The sequence below is a fragment of the Nilaparvata lugens genome, chromosome X (assembly GCF_014356525.2).
Source record: "Nilaparvata lugens isolate BPH chromosome X, ASM1435652v1, whole genome shotgun sequence".
NCBI classification, from domain to species: Eukaryota; Metazoa; Arthropoda; class Insecta; order Hemiptera; family Delphacidae; genus Nilaparvata; species Nilaparvata lugens.
In genome coordinates, this window is record NC_052518.1 from 71,494,693 (window position 1) to 71,518,544 (window position 23,852).

The 23,852-nt window shown below is 37.9% G+C and overlaps 1 protein-coding gene across 2 annotated transcripts in view; it reads right to left on the reverse strand.

The window, feature by feature from the left end:
- LOC111047542 (sorting nexin lst-4) overlaps nucleotides 1-23,852 on the reverse strand; it is a 96,235-nt gene that overhangs the window by 46,166 nt on the left and 26,217 nt on the right. For both annotated transcript variants that reach the window (XM_039441566.1, XM_039441567.1), the window contains exon 5: nucleotides 22,897-23,156. In XM_039441566.1, coding sequence (XP_039297500.1) covers nucleotides 22,897-23,156 — 260 coding nt within the window. The remainder of the gene's footprint in view (nucleotides 1-22,896; nucleotides 23,157-23,852) is intronic.

Consider the following 23,852-nt stretch of genomic DNA (forward strand, 5'->3'; position numbering starts at 1 on the left):
ATAACACCAGTCATCCAACCGCCACCACCAGTCATCCAACCACCGCCAGTCGCCCCACCATCTCCACCAATCGCCCCACTATCACCACCAGTCAGCCCACCACCACCACCAGTCGCCCCACCATTGCCACCAATCGCCCCACCATCGCCACCAGTCAGCCCACCACCGCCGCCAGTCGCCCCACCATCGCCACCAATCGCCCCACCATCGCCACCAGTCAGCCCACCACCACCACCAGTCGCCCCACCATCGTCACCAGTCACCCCACCATCACCACCAGTCAGGCCACCACCGCCGCCAGTCGCCCCACCACCACCACCAGTCACCCCACCATCACCACCAGTCAGCCCGCCACTGCCACCAGTCACCCCACCACCACTGCCAGTCATCCAACAACCGCCAATCATCCAACCACCATCGCCACCTGTCACCTCACCACCACCGCCAGTCACCCCACCACCACCAGTAATCCAACCACCGCCACCAGTCACCCCACCACCGCCGCCAGTCATCCAACCGCCGCCACAAATCACCCCACTACTACCACCAGTCATCCAGCCACCGCCAATCATCCCACCGGCCAAGGCCAAGACGGCTTCAATTTGGCAGTAGCCCCTCATCACACCAATCAGCCTCACCGCAGGACCCAATAATACAAACTTCCACAAGGAACTGGGAGATCCCTAGAGTTCCCACGCCTCCCATGCCTCTCGAGAACTGAGAACTAGCAAACTCAGAGGAGAACCTTAGGAATTGGGGATTGCTGAATTCTGGTCAAAACCAGACTCCAACGCCAGCTTCCCCTTCACAAGAATTGGAGTCTCTAGCCCGGATTGAGCTGTGGGAGAATGAGGAGGAGATAGTTGATCCTCAGGTTTACAATGCAGTTGAACCTGAGGATGATCCACCTCCTCCTTACAACCCTGAGTGGGGAGTTGCCTTCAGAGACAGACAACAGCAAGCAGGCAGTCCTCCACCTGCCGAGGAGATTTTAGACTATGAAATGGATGAAGAGGATCGGTTGGATGAAGCAGCTGGGACAAGGGTGGAAACTCCTTGTCCATCACCAGAAGAGATCTCTTAAAGGGTGGTCTGTAGGGTACTCTGATGTGTCAAAGGTATCTTTAAGCTGTTGATTGTTGATGATATCTTTGTACATGTCCTCTGTCTTGACAAGGTAGAACAAGCTATCAGTATCTTGATATAAGAGTTGAATACAGTCCTTGTAGATGGGCTTCATGATGTTATAATGGAATTTGTACATGAGGGTTTTGCTGATGTCAAGCATTGATAACCCTATATAGATTGGCTTATTGAGCTCCACTTTCTCTTTATGTATCGTAACAGCACAAATATTCTCTCCAAATATGATACAATCCTTGTACACTGGTCGAGCAATCAGTTTATTCAAATGCTTCTCATCATTCACTAGCTCCATGCTCATCCTTTTTCGCACATTCTCCATTGTCTCTCATGTTTACCGGCTCAGCAGTAGTGACACTCTTGAACATTGTGTCGGTGTATTGAGATGGCGCAAAGACTCGTAGTATTTCATGCTCTTTTTCAAGGTCAATTGTGATTCTCTCTCCATATCTAGTTGTAAGTCTCCGCACCGCCTTCATGTCATACAGCTGTCCCTGCTGCAGGTCCTTCATGTTGCCGAATATTAATGGTTTTATGCCCTCTCCATCAACAGAAATTCGATTTGCGGTTGCTGACCCACTGCTAGAGCTAATGGCTGGGCCATCGGCAGAGGTATTGGCTGGACCACTGACAGAGCTGTTAGCTGTATTCAAAATATTCATTGTTTCAGAAATCAGTTATTACAATAATACTTTCCAATATCATGCAGCAAACTTACTGGTGATTCTTTATCACCATCTGGTATCAATGACAATTGACTGAGTTGACAACTGACTGAATTGGAAGCAGTAACAATGGGTATTACAGGTTTAGGGGATAATATGGAGATTGGATACATTCTAGAGGTGGACATTGAATACCCTTCTGAATTGCATGATGAGCACAATGACTTCCCATTCCTGGCAGAGAACAAATATACTCTAAAATCAGGATCATTGAGATTGATGACAACTCTAAGCAACTGTGAACGATATGTATGTCATTACCGCACCCTCAAGCAAGCAGTACAACATGGATTGAAAATCACTAAAGTTCATCGAGGTGTAAGGTTTGAGCAGTAGGACTTCCTAGCACCCTACATCATGCTAAACACCAGACTTCGACAACAGTCAAAGAACAAGTTTGAGAAAAATTTCTTCAAACTAATGAACAACACAGTTTTTGGCAAGACAATGGAGAATGTGCGAAAAAGGATGAGCATGGAGCTAGTGAATGATGAGAAGCATTTGAATAAACTGATTGCTCGACCAGTGTACAAGGATTGTATCATATTTGGAGAGAATATTTGTGCTGTTACGATGCATAAAGAGAAAGTGGAGCTCAATAAGCCAATCTATATAGGGTTATCAGTGCTTGACATCAGCAAAACCCTCGTGTACAAATTCCATTATAACATCATGAAGCCCATCTACAAGGACTGTCTTCAACTCTTATATCAAGATACTGATAGCTTGTTCTACCTTGTCAAGACAGAGGACATGTACAAAGATATCATCAACAATCAACAGCTTAAAGATACCTTTGACACATCAGAGTACCCTACAGACCACCCTTTAAGAGATCTCTTCTGGTGGTGGACAAGGAGTTTCCACCCTTGTCCCAGCTGCTTCATCCAACCGATCCTCTTCATCCATTTCATAGTCTAAAATCTTCTCGGCAGGTGGAGGACTGCCTGCTTGCTGTTGTCTGTCTCTGAAGGCAACTCCCCACTCTGGGTTGTAAGGAGGAGGTGGATCATCCTCAGGTTCAACTGCATTGTAAACCTGAGGATCAACTATCTCCTCCTCATTCTCCCACAGCTCAATCCGGGCTAGAGACTCCAATTCTTGTGAAGGGGAAGCTGGCGTTGGAGTCTGGTTTTGACCAGAATTCAGCAATCCCCAATTCCTAAGGTTCTCCTCTGAGTTTGCTAGTTCCCAGTTCTCGAGAGGCGTGGGAGGCATGGGAACTCTAGGGATCTCCCAGTTCTTTGTGGAAGTTTGTATTATTGGGTCCTGCGGTGAGGCTGATTGGTGTGATGAGGGGCTACTGCCAAATTGAAGCCGTCTTGGCCTCGGCTGGTGGGATGATTGGCGGCGGCTGGATGACTGGTGGCAGTAGTGGGGTGATTTGTGGCGGCGGTTGGATGACTGGCGGCGGTGGTGGGGTGACTGGTGGTGGTGGTTGGATTACTGGTGGCGGTGGGGTGACTGGCGGCGGTTGGATGACAGGTGGTGGTGGTTGGATGATTGGCGGTGGTTGGATGACTGGCGGTGGTGGTGTGGTGACAGGTGACAATGGTGGGGCGACTGGCGGCAGTGGTGGGCTGACTGGTGGTGATGGTGGGGCGACTGGCGGCGGTGGTGGGGCTGACTGGTGGCGATGGTGGGGCGATTGGTGGCGATGGTGGGGCGACTGGCGGTGGTGGTGGGCTGACTGGTGGCGATGGTGGGGTGATTGGTGGCGATGGTGGAGCGACTGGCGGCGGTGGTGGGCCGACTGGTGGCGATGGTGGGGCGATTGGTGGCGATGGTGGGGCGACTGGCGGCGGTTGGATGACTGGTGGTGGCGGTTGGATGACTGGTGTTGTGAATTGAGGTCTACTTCTCTTGGATGTGGGGGATGAAGGCGGTGAATCAGTATCAATATCTAGGATTGAGGGTCGGATGTGTGGGTGTGTCGGGGATGGAGGTTCATAGATGTTTATATTGAATGTTCTAGGGATGATGGTCGGGAGCTGTATGGTGGGGGTGGGGAATGTGAATGGGGGTCTAGGATCTACTTCGTGATAGGGGAGAAGGTGGGATGGGTGCTCCTGATCATTAGAACCATTGCCGCTCATGTCTGAAAACCACATACACACCTTCATCACTATCAATGTTAAACATACTGTGGGTACAGCCTAATTCTATGGCAAAGACTTGTTATACATTTTTTAGGTTAGGATGAATTACAACCACCAACTCTATGTATAAGAACCTAATTCACAATTAAACTCTCAACTTGTATTGTGCTCTATGTTTTGGAACCCAATTCATAAACTACTCTACTTCAAAATTCAACTCTTTTAAATTTAATTGTCAAATCGGGAATATAATATAAATATATATATAGCTATAAAATGCATTGGTACTTACTCTTGATGATGATAAAGATGAAAGTAATCCAAAACAAATACACGAAAATCACACACACACATACTGGTGGCACAACTGCACAAGACACAATGTCCCACTCCTTGCAGAACAACTCCTTTTATAGCCCCAGTTCAAGATCCCCAGTGATTTTTTTCCCATTTATTCCCGATTTTATGTGTTTTTAATTTTTTTTAAAATTTTTTTTCCTTGAGGTTAGGTTTGATTGAGCTGGATGACCTTGAGGTTAGGTTTGGTTGCCTTGGATGACCTTGAGGTTAGGTTTGGTTGCCCTTGAGGTTAGGTTTGGTTGACCTGGATGGCCTTGAGGTTAGGTTTGGTTGACCTGGATGGCCTTGAGGTAAGGTTTGGTTGACCTGGATGGCCTTGAGGTTAGGTTTGGTTGACCTGGATGGCCTTGAGGTTAGGTTTGGTTGACCTGGATGGCCTTGAGGTTAGGTTTGGTCAACTTGGGTGACCTTGAGGTTAAGGCCGGTTCTGGGGCACTTGTGCCCCAGGACCGGCCTTTTTATACTACTCATAATCTCTTTCAAGAGTTGGTACTTATCTTGCTGATGTTATTTAGTGAATATATTCAAGTGTAAGAATTTAATCCCATTCTCTGAAAATAATAAATTGAAAACTGTATTTGTTTTCCCAGAATTACTTGGGCCACACACAATACATCTTATAGAGTTTGGTAAGAGTTCACTGTGTCTTTTTGAAATCTTAAGTTTCCTGTTATCATTTAAATACTTGTCGAAGTTTATTAATGGTAGTTTTGATTTATGCTGTTTAAATTTGAACATATTTTTTATTATATTACATCATATCATCACCTTCAACCCATGAATTATATTTTGAATAAAAACCAAGCCATTTAACATACATCTTACCATCTTTCTTCTTTAGTACTTTCTCAATTAGATAGACATCAGGATATTTTGTTTTTTGCATTTCATATTCATAGAATGTACCTTTAATGATTTCATTAATAATGTCTCTCAGATGATACGTGAAAGGAATGGTAGGGAGTATATTGTGTACAGTGAATATTTCATTTGTTCAGTTTGCTAGATATCCTTTATCAAATATTTTTTTGTAGCGACTAATTTGTACTTCATCTCCAATCTTATACTTTGGTTTCATCTGTTTGAATGTTTTACGCATGCTAGCTTTCTAGCATCATCAGCACATATTTCTCATTTTTCCTATTCACCTCAACAGGTTTCATTCGAATTGTTCTGTGGACACTGTTATTGTAAATTAGTTATTAGTTTAGGTAGTAGTTCCAGCCATTCATGATTACCCTGTATTGTGAATTCATGGAACATATTCTCTTTGAGAGTTCAATTGAAGCGCTCACAAATTGCTGCTTTTTTATCACTATATGTACTGTAATGATTGATTTTATGAGTTTTGAATAGATTCTGAACAGCTGCGTTGTAGAATTTTTTACCAGCATCAGTTTGGAAATTATTTTTGCAAACTATTTTGTGCTTCTCAAGTATTGGCTTCAATGCTGCTGCCACCTCATTTCCAGTTTTAGTTTTCATTGGTATTGCAAATGCAAATTTACTGAAGCAGTTAATTACAGTTAGTATGTACCTAAAGTTTTTATTAAATGTGCTGTAGTTGGACATGTCAACAATATCTGCTTGATATAAATCTGTTAGACCTTTTATTTCAGTGCGACGTGTAAGGAAATTACGTCTGACTCTACCATGCAGCTCATGTGCAAGTTTCTTTCTTGTTGACATTATTTTTTAACTGATTATACATTTTTGTTCGATGGCTTTCTGTTAGTATACTTTCTACAATTCTACCAATTCTATCTTGAAAACGTAATCGATCCATGCAAGATTGTTGCCAGATTGTCCCATCCCTGGATTGTTTCATTGCATAGTTATAGGTGTGTAAAATATTCATTGAAACCAATCTATTTTCAGGAGCAAATCTAACTTTTTTCATGTGTTTTTTTTATCTCACAATGAAATAGGTTCAAAAAACAATTGGGAAATTATTTTGTAGGTTTGAGAGTAAATCAATCAGAAATAAGTTCAATTTATTATATTCCTCAAACATTGTTTTAGATTGCAATTCAACCTATATAAATAGATGTATAACAATTTTATTCTCATTTCAGTACAATGGACCACAAGCCACAAGCCAGATTGCTTTCCTCTCTATATAAAAAAATGGTGACGAGTATTAATGTTAATGTTATCTCATATAAATGGACAGAATTCTTGACTACTGATATTAAGATACTATTTGAACAATTTAGACCAACTATTCTGGAAATAATGCTTTCAAAATCGAAAAAATTTAATGGAAATGTTAAATGGTTTGTTAGTTTACAAGTGAAATTAAGAAAAATTGTAACTGATGTTGATCAATTGGAAATCACACCTACATTTCATGGAAAATCAAGATCAATTATAAATATTCATAATAATATCAATGAATTTCATAAGCAATGGGAGGAGGCTGAAAATATAATAAATGAAAAGTTTAATAAATTCATTCGAAATGGTAGTGGGTGGGTAATTGATGAGTTTCAAAGATTTGATTTGAATATAGTGAAATATTCACCCATACATGGAACATGTTCATATGTCTTGACACCCAAAAAAATAGCAGTTAAAAGAGTCATTTTAAATATCAGGAATGAAGATGATTTATGTTTTGTCTGGTCTGTTCTAGCTTATTTTCATAATAATAGAACACATAATAGAGTTGGCGACTTAAAAAAATTATTAAATCTAATTAATATCAATGATCTAAATTTCCCACTTAGTTTGGAAGATATTTCAAAATTCGAAAAACTAAACCCAACTATATGTATAAATGTTGTTGGATATGAAAATGAAATTGTCTATCCATTACTTACATCAGAAAATTAACAGAGAGAGCATAAAATTACGATTTTACTTTTAGAATCAAATGGTAAGAAACACTATACTCTGGTGAGGAATTTGTTTAGACTTTGTTCCTTAAATTCAAGTGAATCATCATTCATTCCTATACCGAAGTTCATAACAGATAAGAAAGCTATAGTGAATGTGAAAAGTGATGATAGTCTTTCATTTATTTGGTCTGTCTTAGCTTTCTTCCATAATAAGAGGATTAATAGAGTTGGAGACTTGAAAAAATTATTGAATCTAATCAATATCAATGATCTAAATTTCCCACTTAGTCTGGAAGATATTTCAAAATTTGAAAAACAAAACCCAACCATATGTATAAATGTTATTGCTCATGAAAATCATACCTTCTATCCATTACTTACTTATATAAAAAAATAAAGATCGGCAGCACAAGATTACACTATTATTATTATCAAGTAAAGATAAAAAACATTTTACACTTGTATAAATCTATCAAGATTATTGTCCAATTACACTAAACATGGACATAAAGTAGAAATATGTCCACACTGTTTTTTTCATCAATTTACTAGAAAAAATGCCCTACAAAAATTGAACAATCATATTGAATCATGCTCTCTGGGGAAAACTCAGAGAGTAGAAATGCCACAAAAAGGACATGAAATTTTAACATTCTAAAATTTCTCCTATACACTTAGAGTTCCCTATATCATTTATGCAGACCTTGAGTGTCTAATCATCAATGGAGAACACATTCCTTGTGGATATGGATATGTTATTGTAGATGAAAGTGGAAATATTCACTGTGGTCCTAAAATTGTAAGAGCAAGTTCCCTTACAGAATCTGAAACCTTAATTGAGAAATATGAATATGGTATTATCCTGAAAGATAAATTAAAACAAAATATCCCCATGACCATTAATTCTGAAGAGAATGAAAAATTCTTAGAGGAAACATTGTGTTGCTTATGTAATAAACGTTTACTGTTTGATAGGGTTAGGCACCACTCACATTCAAATGGGATGTACCTGGGTGCAGCCCACAACAACTGTAATTTAAATGCAGAAAAAGTTGAAAAGATGCCAGTAGTGTTTCATAATTTTTCAGGATATGATTCACATTTTATAATACAAGCATTGACTAATTATAAGAAAAAATAAGCTGTATTGCCAAGACTAGTGAGAAAATTATCTCTATAACATTCATTTTATTGATTTATTTTTATTTATTTAAGATTTATTGATTCTCTCAATTTCTTGAGTTCATCTCTTGAGAAATTGGCTGAGATCAATTCAAAATTTGATCTTCTATCAAAACATTTCTCCTCAAATAAAGCAGGCCTATTGAAAACAAAACAATTTTACCCATACGAATAAATGAATAGTTTTGAGCGATTCCAAGAAACGAAATTACCTACTATTGATAAATTCTACAGTAGACTAACCGACAGTCAAATCACTGAAACAGAATATCAGCATGCACAGCACATTTGGAAGCATTTCAACATAAAAAAATCTTGCTGAATACCATGACCTTTACTTAAAAACAGACATTCTTCTATTAGCAGACATGTTTCAGAATTTTCGAACAAGTTTCATGCGTACTTATAATCTAGACCCAGCTCACTTCTTCTCTCTTCCACATTATTCTTGGTTTGCTATGTTGAAAATTACAGGAATAGAGCTCGAACTCTTGACTGATATTGATATGCACCTTTTCTTTGAAAAAGGAATAAGAGGGGGGATAAGTGTCATTCCTAAGAGATATGCAAAAGCAAACAATAGTTATATGAGTAATTTCAACATAAATGAGCCAGAGACATACATAATCTATTGGGATTGTAATAATTTGTATGCCGTGGGTATGTCTGCAAATCTTCCACATTCAAAATTTGAATGGATGAGTGAAAGAGAAATAGAAGAATTTGATCCTCAAAAAATAACTGATTCAAGTTTAGGGTACATGTTGGAAGTGGACCTGGAATACCCCTCTCACCTTCAAAGCACACACAATTGTTTCCCTCTAGAACCCTTGAAAGAAACACCACCTACTGGTAGATATGAGAAACTAATAACAACATTCACAAACAAAGAAAAATATGTAATATATTCTGATAATCTAAAACTCTACTTAGAATTGGGTATGGTGTTGAAAAAAGTACACAGAGGTATAAAATTCGAACAAAGTAGATGGATGAAACCTTTCATTGATATGAATACACAATTAAGGACAGTAGCAGATTATGAATTTGATTGAACCCTTTACAAGTTGATTGATAATAGTTGTTATGGCCGCACTCTCATGAATGTTAAAAACCATACACACTTTGAAATTGTAATAGATGAAAAGAAACTAGACAGAATCATCTCCAAGCCAAGAGTAAAAAATTGGTTTCCATATAATGAGAATGTTACTGGTGTATGCTTGAATAAAAGTTGTATTGAACAAACCAATTTTTGTTGGTGCTGTAATATTGGAACACAGCAAAAATGTTATGTACGATTTCCATTACAATCAAATCAAGAATATATTCAAAGACAAATGTGAAGTTTTGATGTCTGATACTGATAGTTTTATGTATGTGATACAGACTGAAGATATTTATGAAGATATTGGAAAATATAAACATTTATTTGACACATCAAACTTTCCTAAAAATCACCCATGTTATAATGAGGAGAATAAAAAAGTAATTGGTAAATTTAAAGATGAGAATGGTGGCAGAATTATAACTGAATTTATAGGATTACAAGCAAAAATGTACTCATTTATATTCTCTAACTGTGAAGAAAAGAAGGTGGCCAAGGGTGTTCCAAAGAGTGCTCAAAGAAACCAATTACAATTCAAGTTGTACAAAAAATGTTTGTTTGAAGGTGTTGAGCATACAATAAAATCTGTACATATTGTAAGTAAACTACATATTGTCACAACTGAAAACCAGGAGATGGTTGCTCTTAGGCCCTATGATGATAAAAGATTATAAGAAATGATCGGATAAATACATTGGCTTGGGGACATAAAGATATTCAGAACAGTAAAAGGAGGTGTGATGATGAGCATGCTGCTACCAAAAGGGTGAAATCACTATCTAGCTAGGTAGGTAGGTAGGTGGGTAGGTAGGTAGGTAGGTAGGTAGGTAGGTAGGTAGGTAGGTAGGTTGGTGAGTAGGTAGGTAGGTGTGTATTTGTAAGAAAAATATTTAGAATTATCAATTATTCCTGTATTTCTTCAGTTATAATATTAAAACCTTGTAGAGGCTTAATATTAATTATTCTCTCTATTAATTTTTATGAAAAATTTTCCAATTTGGTGCTGTAATTAATTCTCTATTATAAGGTTTTATAATTATTGTAATCTTCTACATTACTTTCCTAACCATACCACTCAATGGTGTGTATTCATACACATTATCATAAAGAATTAGACAGTAGGCAGAGGTTTTATCAGGTATATTTTCATTAGTTTCAAATGTAAGTTTAACATCTAGTGCACCAGATTTCAACAATTCATTTTGACGACTGCAATCTATTACTATTAGTGCAGCCTTTTCTATGAATTTATTATATGATATTAAAGTAAGATTGTTACTGTTAGTATGTGGATAGTAAGAATGTGGGAAGCTACTAAACATATGATAGAGCAAGTGTTTGCTTCCCATTATATTGTCATAGGGGAAGTATTGTGCATTCAAATAGAGACGAACATTGTGTAGTTTACATAGATCAAAATATAACTTGTTTGCACTCAGTTTATTTTTCTTACCAGTTTGAAAGCCTAGAATAATGAATCTACGCTTCTCCATTTGTGAAGCTGTTTCAACTGTCCATTGATGAGTAGTAGTTTGAGGAAGTGTTGGATACTCATGTATCTGCCATGATCTAAAAGGTATATTAATTGGTTTATCTGTGTGTGATAGGTTCAACAAATCAAGCCGAATGTGATCAGAAACATGTATATAGGGTACTTTCCATTGTATATTTGTAATATTAATTTTAACTGTAGATCCATCAGTGGTAGTCACTGCATCTGTATCTGTTGAAGATCTTAATAGAATAATTTCCTGACGAACATTCAATATAACTTTCTTGTAGTCTTCCATTACACCCAACCACATCTCCAAAGGTATACAGAAACTGAATTTGTCAATTTTATTCCATCCATCCAATTTCCATCTTGCATTCTCCCACACTTTTGTATTGAGTGCTGTTTCACTGAGAAGATTTTTCATTGTAGTTGTAATACCAAGATTACGTGTATGATCAACTTCAAAACCACCAAGTTCATATCTGATTTCATCAAATAAATAAGCTACTCTATTATTAATTAGTGAATAATTTTCAGTTTTAGTATCACCTGCTTTCTTAACCTCAACTTGTCCTTCAATTAGAAGGAAACTTTTACTGGGTAGTGTATTATAGACATCTTGTTGATTCAAATTTATACGTATTTCATCATTGTGGTTGAATGTTTGAGATGCATAAGGAGTGTGTGTATGATATTCAAACTTTGTTATACTCTCATCAAAGTTTGGTTTTTCTGAGACATTGAATATCGTATCAATAGTATTCATATCTTTTGGATGAGACATTATAATTATTTCTACTCTTATTTTTATTATATACAATAAATCCTAATCTTTGTAATAATTTAACGTTTTTGGGTGTGAGTTTATGTTGATTTATCATTGTATTATTATTATTTCCACTACTTCAGAATATCAACATTATTTTTATATAGTTGGTGATTTTCTTACATGTAAACGAACAGTTATAGTTTCTCCTCGGAAATTGATCAATTCATTATTTTGATCTATTAGTTTCACACGAATGTGATCTATTCGGTTTGTATTGATTGGTAGGTACACTACAGTTTTTGGAGATACAATTATTTTGAAACCTGGTGGTACAGTTGTATAGAACTCATACAGTATGTGACCTTCACTACCATTATTATAAGATCCTTTTGCAATATTACATTCTACTCTGATGCTATTCACATGCATAATGTGAACTGGTTTTGTAGATATGTAGCATTTATTAGCTTCTAGCTTCGTGTGTTGGAATCCAAGAATTGGAGCAACACTATCTTTCATACTGGTATCAATTTCTCTATCTGCATATAACTCACACTGTAGTGTATTATTATTAGCTTTGATTTTCAGTTGACCACTTGTGAGAGATAATTAATTTATTTTGTATATAATTTACTATATCATCCAATTCATATGACCCTACTGGTATTTTCACTTGTTTTCCATTATAGCTAAACTTATCATTGATATTGTTTTCAATATTTGGAATTGTATTTTATGTATATAGATCTATTAGGGCTACTTCATATTTGCTAGATGTTTCCAGTTGTACTGGTGGGAAAATATCACTTACTAGTGGATTTTGATTTGCTGTTAATGAGAACATATTTTTTATACAACCACAATAAACATAAATGACCACATACTATTGAATTGTCATTGATTTCTTGATACTTCTTATAGTTGTAACGTATTTTTATATCTTTCGTATAAGCCATAAATTCAAGTGGAGGACTCAAATTTCCAAAACTATCGAAATAGTCACATGTATTGTTACATTTAATATAACATGTCCAATGACTTCCTGTACTGCTTTCATCATCCAAATTGATTACACCAATTTCTAGATCTTTGAGTGGTATTTCTGGTAGACTATCTCTCATGTAGACACCTCGTAGTGGTAATTCAAGCTTTCTTGCATAATCTATTATTTCAATGTTTGTGAATGGTGTTTTTTTTTTAGAATTTTCCTCAATGTCTCTTGTATCCTCTTCTGATTCACCTTCTTCTTTATTGTTTTATTCTTATTCTTTTGCAACCCACACCCTTTGTAGGGTTTCAGAAACAACCCACACCCTTTGTAGGGTCTCAGAAACAACCCACTACCAAATTTACTCTTGTCATTCAATAAGTTTGTTACCAAGTATGCTAATGAGTGCTCTCCAAGGCTAGCATCGGGTGATTTGACTCTTTCCCAAGCCAAGGCAGCTAGTTTCTTATCAGCTTCTGTTCTATTCTGATTAGGATTGCTATAAGCTATATCATGTTCCCGGAAGGCATCATCAAGTTTATTTATTCCTTTATCACCTCTCTTCAATCTTTTTTCAAGTTTTGTGCCAGGGCCACAAAAATTCAGACACAACCTTCTTCCTTTTTATTTTCTTCAACAATGGTATTTTCTTCATAATCATTTTTATTAAGTACATTTTTTTAACATGTATATATTTATTTATTCATTTATTTATTGATTGATTCATACAGTATCAAATCATTGTTAATCTCCAATCTCCGATCTCTGCTTGAATAAATCTGAGATCTCCAATCACTAAAGATGTCATATCTCACTTAATATTCATTATATCTTGATAAATATTCTTCTTTTCTGTACTCTTACTATGTATAATGAACTATTGTAATTGTGTTGTTATGGAAGCAATTTTTGGGAGAGATCCTGTATGCTTCCATGTTTTTCATAAATAAATAAATAAATAAATAGATAAATAAATAAATGAATAAATAAATAAATGATATGTTTATTGATTTGTTATTAAATTTACTAAAAAAAGTTATTCCTGTATTTTTTTATAACATCAACAGGTTCTTCGTTATTTTTGTAATAAAAAAAAACTAGGTTCACATTTTCATACAAGTGGGGATCATCATTGACTTTGACCTTGACCTTGAATTTGAATTTGACCATGACCTTGACTTTTGGTTGTATACCTAGTGGAAAATAATAATGGTATTCATGGTAATAAAAAGGCTACTCTCCATCTTAGGAAGGGGGAAATTGAATTAGGCCACACCTCTTAGGGGTGTGGGGGAGGGAATTTAATTAGGCCACACCCCCTAATAAAAATATTTTCCTCAGTGTTTAATAGAAATTCTTGCTGTAAACATCTCCTACCTGGCCTATAAATGGGCGATGTAAGTGTGACGTAAGCCGTTGCTACGCCGCCATTTTGGTTTCTAAACAAACCGTTGCTATGGAGAGAGAGCATGTTATTCAAATGGGATTAAAACATCACCTTACATTTACGAGTATATCAATGAAATAATAGATTTCTAAGAGTTGAGAATATTTTTTTCAAGTTCTACACACTCAAATCATCAATTTCCAGTATTTATTCACATCGAATAAATTTTCTTGGGACAGCCAAAGCAGAAAGTCTCATGAAGTAGTGCATAGTACTATGTATGTAGGCTGCTTTGGTAAGCCTTGTTGAAGAGAAAGTTAAAGTGCCACATGAATTCTTACATGAAATTTTCAATTATTATTTTGTTTTCAATATAAGTTTACTTTCACAGCATATGCTGGAAGTTTTACAGTCTGCTGTATCACATTAGAAATGTTTATTTGAAAATGTATACAGTCTGATTTAGATGACAAATGAAAATGGTTTGAAGCAAACGAACATTTTCTTTGTGCCTTTACACTGTAAACATTACAGTGAAAAGGCAGGCTACATACCATTTTTTTAGATTTCCTGAAAATCCCAAGGTCTAGCTCGCCTCTATAAGTTCTGTACTACATTTTTAGGTTATGTTGTTGTTAATAAAAATCAAATTTATCTGGAATAACTACATTAGTGAAATTATTAATACAATAATTCGAATACAATTATGTTTACAGTGAATATAGCACATAAAATACATAATTATTTGCTTTACTTTGTATATGTTCACTTACCCCTTTTAAATTCTTGTAAACATTATCACCGTTTAGTTAGAATGTAGGAAGTATACAACATGATTAGTGGTCCCAGCATCTACATCTTTTGTTGAGTTCATTCAATATCTTACTATTTCACGTAAATTGAAAACAATTATTTACTTCAGAAAACCTCAACACCAAACTTATAAGTACCTAGGCTAAACCAAAACACCTAACCTATATATTTAAGATTTAGTCCACTCTAACAGTTACACTAAACAATAGGAAAACAGAATATATTCATATGAATTTTCAAATTACAACTTAATAACAATCTAATGAAATTCTAGGTAATAATTCAAAGTGCACTTCAATTTTCTCTACAGGTAGGTTTTCCATAGCAGACTACAGACATGGTACTATAAGCTCTACTTCGTAAGACTTTCTGCTTTGGCTGTCCCAAAAAAAATTATTTGATCTGAATAAATACTGAGAGTTGATGATTTGAGTGTGTAGAACTTGAAAAAAATATTCTCAACTCTTAGAAATCTATTATTTCATTGATATACTCGTAAATGTAAGGTGATGTTTTAGTCCCATTTGAATAACATGCTCTCTCTCCATAGCAACGGTTTGTTTAGAAACCAAAATGGCGGCATAGCAACGGCTTACGTCATCACTTACATCGCCCATTTATAGGCCAGGTAGGAGATGTTTACAGCAAGAATTTCTATTAAACACTGAGGAAAATATTTTTATTAGGGGGTGTGGCCTAATTAAATTCCCCTATACATCGCCTATACAGGGCTCATTCCAACAGAGAATTCAGTTGGGGCGGGGTGGTGGTTGAGATAACATCTCTCAACCTTGACCTTGACCTTGAATTTGACCTTGACCTTGGTGTTAAATGGGTACTCAATCGGTACAAAACCCCTACCTCGCGCTGTATCTATGAGACCATGGGACAGCTCATGAAAGAGCGGCTATGAAGTACGATTGAATACAAAGCGCATGCAAAGCCAGTGCATTTTTGTGTAGCTCTCCAGTGTCAAGTCTCAAGACATCTGTGTAATCCACTTTTCAGCTGATTGATTATGAATAATTCTATAGTCTGATTAATCCTATCTTCAGAGTAGATGATATATATAGTGATATCAGAGTATGGAGGAATTCTTTTTTTTCATATTATCCTTAAAATGCAAAATTTCAAAAAAACCTTGTGTATACATCGATGCGCAGTTGAAAAAAGAATATTCCTGCTAAATCTCATTGAATTCTATAAACACGTTTGGCCGTAATCGTGTTACATACAGACAGACAAAAGAAAATCCGAGTTAAAACAGAGACCTCACTATGTTCGGTCAATCATACAGTTAATTCCCACAAAAACGAAATGTATTCTTTCTCGATCGTCCTCTGCGGTCTTCTTCTTCTTCTTTATCCTCGCCACTTCCCGTTATGCGGGGTCGGCTTTACCATTCCTTCCGATTATAGGCATCGTTTGTAGAAAGATCCAAATTATTCATGTCCTTCTGGACATTCGTCATCCAGGTAGTTTTTGGCCTACCTCTTTTTCTTGTTTGTGTTGTCACGATGTATATCATAACTAGTGAGGGGAATTGAGTTTAGGGCTTGTTCTAAAGATGCTTGGTTATCTCTTGATGAAATCTCAGAGTCCAACGAGCAGCCCAGCTGCTGGGCTACCGCTCAGCAGTGCCGCGCATCCTTACTCCCCTCCCTCTCGGCCACTGAGGGAGGCTCGTGAAGGGCTAGTAGGATCTCAGTCTAGTGCAGGTGTCCAGTGCGAGTGGTCGGCAGAGAGAGTAAAGGAAGCAGCGCACAGCTAGCAACATAGTACAGCTCGTATATTGAGTGTACTCTGACTCCATCGACTACTAGGAGTTGTGTCTGAGGTTAACGGGGGTAAATCAAAGACACTGGAAGCTCCGAGATTCAGCACTCAATTGGGCGAGTGTTGTTCGACCATTTTGACAACTTTTGGCAGCAACCTGCCTGTTTCGACCAGTAGTGACACGTCAGGTTTTGGCTAAAACCTGAATGGACCCTGGTACATCATCACGGGAACCAGGAAGGGTGAGAGGACCTCGAATAAGGCTCATGGAGGCCTTTCACGACCCCGAGACGAGATCCTGACCCCAGGAAACAGCCAGTGCCCGAGGATAGGGACCCGGTGACCAGCATCAATGGCGAGTGTAAGGGACTCTCCTACCTTGCTCTTTCTAATAGGAAAAGCAGGAGGACCTCGAGTAAGGCTTGGGAAGGCCTTTCTCGACCCCGACGCACGATCCTGACCCCAGGAAATAGCCAGTGCCCAAGGATAGGGACCCGGTGACCAGCATCGACGGTGAGTGTAAGGGACTCTCCTACCTTGCTATTTCCAATAGGAAAAGCAGGAGGACCTCGAGTAAGGCTTGGGAAGGCCTTTCTCGACCCCGACGCATGATCCTGACCCCAGGAAATAGCCAGTGCCCGAGGATAGGGACCCAGTGACCAGCATCGACGGCGAGTGTAAGGGACTCTCCTACCTTGCTATTTTCAATAGGAAAAGCAGGAGGACCTCGAGTAAGGCTTGGGAAGGCCTTTCTCGACCCCGACGCACGATCCTGACCCCAGGAAATAGCCAGTGCCCAAGGATAGGGACCCGGTGAACAGCATCGACGGCGAGTGTAAGGGACTCTCCTACCTTGCTATTTCCAATAGGAAAAGCAGGTGGACCTCGAGTAAGGCTTGGGAAGGCCTTTCTCGACCCCGACGCATGATCTTGACCCCAGGAAATAGCCGGTGCCCGAGGATAGGGACCCGGTGACCAGCATTGACGGCGAGAGTAAGGGACTCTCCTACCTTGCTATTTCCAATAGGAAAAGCAGGAGGACCTCGAGTAAGGCTTGGGAAGGCCTTTCTCGACCCCGACGCACGATCCTGACCCCAGGAAATAGCCGGTGCCCGAGGATAGGGACCCGGTGACCAGCATTGACGGCGAGTGTAAGGGACTCTCCTACCTTGCTATTTCCAATAGGAAAAGCAGGAGGACCTCGAGTAAGGCTTGGGAAGGCCTTTCTCGACCCCGACGCACGATCCTGACCCCAGGAGATAGCCGGTACCCAAGGTTAGGGACCCGGTGACCAGAGGTGAAGCCCGGTGCACGGGCTCCTACAGCTTGCTATTTCGTCTTCTAATAGCAAGAGGACCTCGAGTAAGGCTTGGGAAGGCCTTTCTCGACCCCGACACACGATCCTGGCCCCAGGAAATAGCCGGTGCCCGAGGTTAGGGACCCGGTGACCAGTTGTGACGCCTGGTGCAAGGGCTCCTATAGCTTACTATTTCGTCTTATAATAGCAAGAGGACCTCGAGAAAGGCTTGGGAAGGCCTTTCTCGACTCCGTGACATGATCCTGACCCCAGGAAACAGCCCGTGCCCAAGGTTAGGGACCCGGCAACTGACTACAGCAACCAGTTCCGAGGCCCTTAAACCCTGCTAATTCGAATCCTAATAGCAGGAGGATATCTAGTGACAATCGGGAACATTACTCCCGTAACAGAGACCCCCCTCACAGCCGACACCAGATCGTTCCTGTTCCTCTCACTCCACGTCCAACCCTGTTAGTCAGTGTGAAAGCACGGCCCCTCTTACCTAAAAGAGGGAAGCATTTCTCCAAGGTGCTCAAGACCCTGTTTCAACCCCCGACTCGAACGAGGGTGGTTGACAGACGCCCCACCAAACCTCCCGTCCCCTGCTACAGACCACCCCAGACGCCGACTGAGTCTAGCCGGTCCAGAGCGACACTGGGAATTCTGGTAGAAGAAGGTGTGGGCAAAAATCTACTCAGAGTGTAGCCATGGAGAGGCACTTTTTCACCACATGATCATCGGGTCCTCGCATAACATGACCATACCATCTCAGCCTGGACTCTTTGAGTTTCTCAGCAATAGGCGCTACCTTAAAACTGGCACATACATGTTCATTACGGATTTTATCTTTAAGGGTAACTCCTCCTGACCACCGCAGCATGCGCATTTCCGTAGTATGAAGCTTTTGCTCATGTGTTTTCAACAAAGCCCATGTTTCGCCTCCATGAAGTAAAACCGGTCGTATGCTTTTTTTGTAGTCCCTGCCTTTTGTTCTAATGGGGATTCTTGGATCACAAAGGACACCTGTTAGCTCGCACCATCTGTTCCATGCAGATGTTGTTCTATGTGTTATATCTGCTGTTATTGTGCCATCGTCTGAAATTACTGACCCTAGGTATTTGAATTTGCTCACTCTAGGTAGTATGATGCCATCTAGTTTGAGATCTGGATTTGTCCTACCAAATGTGTCTGGGTCGAAGTTGCACATCATATACTCGGTTTTGGTCCTGCTAATGCCCAGCCCATTTGGTTCAAGAGCTCCTCACCACTGCTCCAGAGTATCTTGTATTTCTTTTATGCTGTCTGATATTAATGCTACATCATCTGCATACAACAGGTTCCACGGCAGGGGTCTCTGAATCTTCTCAGTAAGGTAGTTCATTGTAATGTTGAATAAAATTGGGCTGAGAGCACTACCTTGATGAACTCCTACTTTTACACCAAAACTGTTTCATAGACCGGCTGTACTTCTAACACGTGTTTGTAGATTGTCATACATGTCCTGGATGAGATTTATATAGACTTCAGGAATGTTTTGATATCGCAAGGCCTTTTCAAGGTCTATAAACACCATCCAGAGATTTTGATTGTTTTCTCGGGCTTTTTCCATCAACAGCCTTATTGCGTGGATTGCATCAGTCTTGCATCAGTTGTTGGATGAAAATTTATTACTAAACTGGCAAGGCACCTGTGCTTCGCTACGGTAATTTAAAGATAATATTATTTCTGTGAAACATTTATAATCTGAATTCTACAAAAAATTTTAGCCTGTCACTTACTTTTTGTTTCACTTATTCAAAAGTGTAAAAGCAGCCAATCCACTGATTCTTTCTTCCATGAACATCCATTCATACATAAGAGTCCATTCATAATAGTTAGTATAACATTTATTGTGGCTGATTTTTCATGTCCTAGTTTTAATTTCTATCTAAATTGACAAATTTAGTATTTACTTGTGATCTATCAATATGAATACTGGTAGGTTTGTCTTGTATCATGTAATGACATCATGAAAGGAAATAGGAGTAGGCCTAGCTGATGGAATAATGAAATATTATGTTTTTATTTTCGATTTAGTTTTCAGCTCATTTTAAAACATGAAAATATCAGGCCCAGTAGCACAAAAGCCTGTTCAATTTCAATCAGGATTGAATTTCATGAGAATTAATCAGAGCAGGGTTTTTTATTTAATAGAAGGCTTCTCTGATTGGTTCTCGTGGTATTTAGTCCAGATTATGAATTAACAGACAGTGCAACTGGCTCTCTCAAGGCCATGGCTGTGTACAAACATAGAGCAACAGAGGAACCAATACAACAGAAGCTGAAGAAATTAGTCGCATTTCTATCACCTCACGATAAACATTACATTCAACCAACATAATGTTTGGTGAGATCGATTTTAAATCTCTTTTGCTATCATCCGGTCACTTTCTGAACCTATTCTTCCAGATGTTCCATGAATACTGCAATGTTTTAAAATAAGGTCGCTGGTAACTCAACTATAGCTATTATAATCTTTTTCATTTGCTCACACTCTCTTACGTTTTCAACAGACTATGGAAAACTTTTTCCTGATCAGCTGCTGCTTGAGGGACCAATAATCCTTTCTCAAGGAACTTCAGCGAATTTTTCCAGAGTTGAGACCTGTTCCAAAATAATGTTTTTTATAGCAAACCCACTATATTCCTGATTTAATCAAAATCGTTAGAGCTGTTTTCGAGATCCGTCCGACATACATACATATCCACAAACACACATTAAAACAGAAATTGCTTTCTTAGTATAATTAATTACAATGATTATGATTTCATTCAATGAGAGCTTATTTCACATAATAATAATAACAGCTGGCATCAAAAGCAAAAATGTCAAACATGATTGAAATTGAAACAGTAGCAATCATTAACATTATTATCTTCATCTGATCTAAAGTAACCAAATTATAGTAAGATTCACATCAATGTGTCAGCATTGTTTGAATAGGGAACATTGATGCTATTAATGAGGAATGCTGACAGTCAACGATCTGTTATGCATATTCTCCTATATTTTTATCGAAAGCTACCTTCTTTGATAAAACAATAAATGTTTGGGAATAATTGATTCATGGGAAAAGCGCTTATTTCTATGGAAGTTATTTTTACATTAGGAAAAGCAACAGCAGCTATTTGGCCGTTTTTATAAATAACCTCTTTCTTTCGCCCAAGTTAAATTTTGGCTGAATTTCCTCAATCTTTGCAAACAGATTCCACAATGGACACTTCTGAAGTTTTAAAAATACCCTACATCATATAGAATTATTAAAATTTCCTCGAAATTGTTCAAGCAGTTTCCGCGATCTGTCGGATATACAAACAAAATTCATCTTGATAGAATAGGATCAATTGATAGAAGCAGCTCCCGTCATAAAAGTTTGTTTTATGAAAAATAAAAATTATCTATACTCCCAGGAATAGCTCTGATTGAAGCAGCAGTGCCCAATCAATTTGTTCTCGATAAATGCATTTTGATTAGTTCTTCAACTTGGTGCCAACCTAATGAAGTCATCTCAACTTGACAAAAATTGCCTACCTGACAAAATTATTAATTTAGTTACCAGTTAACAACTGTTTCGAAGAGGTACTCTCTCTTGATTATAGTTCTATATTAACATATGATATGGAAATTTCTATTATAATATTAAGATATTAGGAGAAGAAGAATATACATGCTAAAAGACGAACTTTAAACCCTTAAAAACCACCCTTAGAGTTGAAATATTGCCAAAAGATTTATTGGTGAGCTCCTAGGACGTATAAGGAAGCTATATTCCAAGTTTTGTTGCAATCCATCCAGTAGTTTTCCAGAAATCGTGATCAGTGAGTGAGTGAGTGAGTCAGTCAGTGATATAAGAATTTTATAAGTATAGATGAACATGTAACTTAATTTTATTTTCATCAAAATTGACAACTTTATTATTTACTCGTATTTACTGATATCAAATTTGGTTTGTTTTGTGTAATGTGAAGGTGTCATGAATTGAAAAGGGAATTGGAACAGCTGATGAAATCTTTTTTTCTCAGTTTAGTTATTAGCTGATTTTGGAATTGAAAATTATGACATACAAAGAGCAAATTGTGATTCCAGCACAACAGAAACTGGAGAAATTAGTCGCATTTCTATACCTCACTTTCAACTACTGTAAGTTTTAAAACATCAATTCAAATTTGCGTTGGTTTCCTGTCACCTGGTTGCTCTCTGTACCCATTCTTTCAGATGTTTCTCTAATCATGATTATTTCAAATAAAGTCGCCAAATTTGGTAACTCAGCAGTTATTATAATCTTTTTCAATCGCTCACACTCTGTCTCGTTTACAACATACGATGGAAAACTCTATCAGCTGCTAATCGAAGAAGGACGAATAAATCCTTCTTAAGGATCTTCAGCGAGTTTTCTTAGAGTCAAGACTGGTTCCAAAAGAATTTTTGTATCTTGAACCTACTACCTATATTCGATATTTTATCAAAATAGTTTAGGCCGTTTCGAGTTTTGTCGGACATAAAGACTGACATACAAACTCACATACAAACATAAAGAAATTGCTCGCTCAACAGAATAGGATATATTCTAATGGAATAATATCTTTATTGCGACAAACCTTCAAATCTACTTCAATGTTCAGTTCCATCGATTGATAAAAAGTCGTTGTTAATAGTGATTCATGAAAGGCCTTCAAGTTTTTTCTCATTTCTCATCATCATCCGTCTTATTACCTACACACAAGCCATGACAACATTGTGCATCACTCTCTAAGAAAAAAGTTCGGACTTTTCTTGAAAAAGATTGAATAAAATAGCTTGGATAAATAGAGGAAGAAATAGAAGTTTATGAATACGTAAGAATCGTAAGTTGAAAGTTAAGCATAGTATACTCACAGTGGGTGTCAACTGATAGGCAATATAACTCTTCAGCCCCTTGAGTTTGGTTTCTTTCTTAGGCGACGCAACCTGACATAGGTAGGGCTCTTGAATGGGGTTCCAAGTGATAGAATCTTCACTTCCTACCACATACACTTTGTCTGCTTCAGTAACATTTAATTTTACTGTTCCTAAGATGTAACTTTCACCACTAGACTTGACGAATGTCGAAAATCTGTTCAAATTCTTACGACCAACGGTTCCCTTGTTATCTTTGCCTGTGAACAAAGAGAATATTTGTTAATATTATTCTATCAATGTGTCATGGAAAGGAGTATTTATTCTTACGACCAACGGTTCCCTTGTTATCTTTGCCTGTGAACAAAGAGAATATTTGTTAATATTATTCTATCAATGTGTCATGGAAAGGAGTATTGAAAGGGTTACATTGAATTCAATGATTATTAAATGATTGCATTGATTATTAAATTGATGGTAGCAAAAATGTAAAAGACATGGATTTGCTAATCGTTTCAAACTGTTATACCACAGGTCTACTTCTTCAATGACTCTTAATTATTAGAATGACTGTATTGAATAAGCTGCAATATTATGGAGTAGGTGGATCCGTTCTGAGTATGTTTTCTTCTTACTTCAAAGACAGATTTCAAAGAGTCGAGTTGGAGGGTCTCCATCAAATTCACTACTCGCAATGGTTGAAAACAACATCTGGCGTTCCTCAAGGCTCGGTGTTGGGTCCGGCTCTGTTTATCATCTATATTAATGACCTGCCTGCTCATCTCGCTCCTCCTGATTCAGTGTTGTATGCCGACGATATAAGTGTCATGGTGAAGAGTAAAAATAAACAAAACATGGAGACTGATTGCGAGATTGCTCTTGGAGAACTAGACAATTGGCTCAGAGCAAATATGTTAGGTATGAATTATAAGAAAACAAAAGAGATTAGTTTTAGG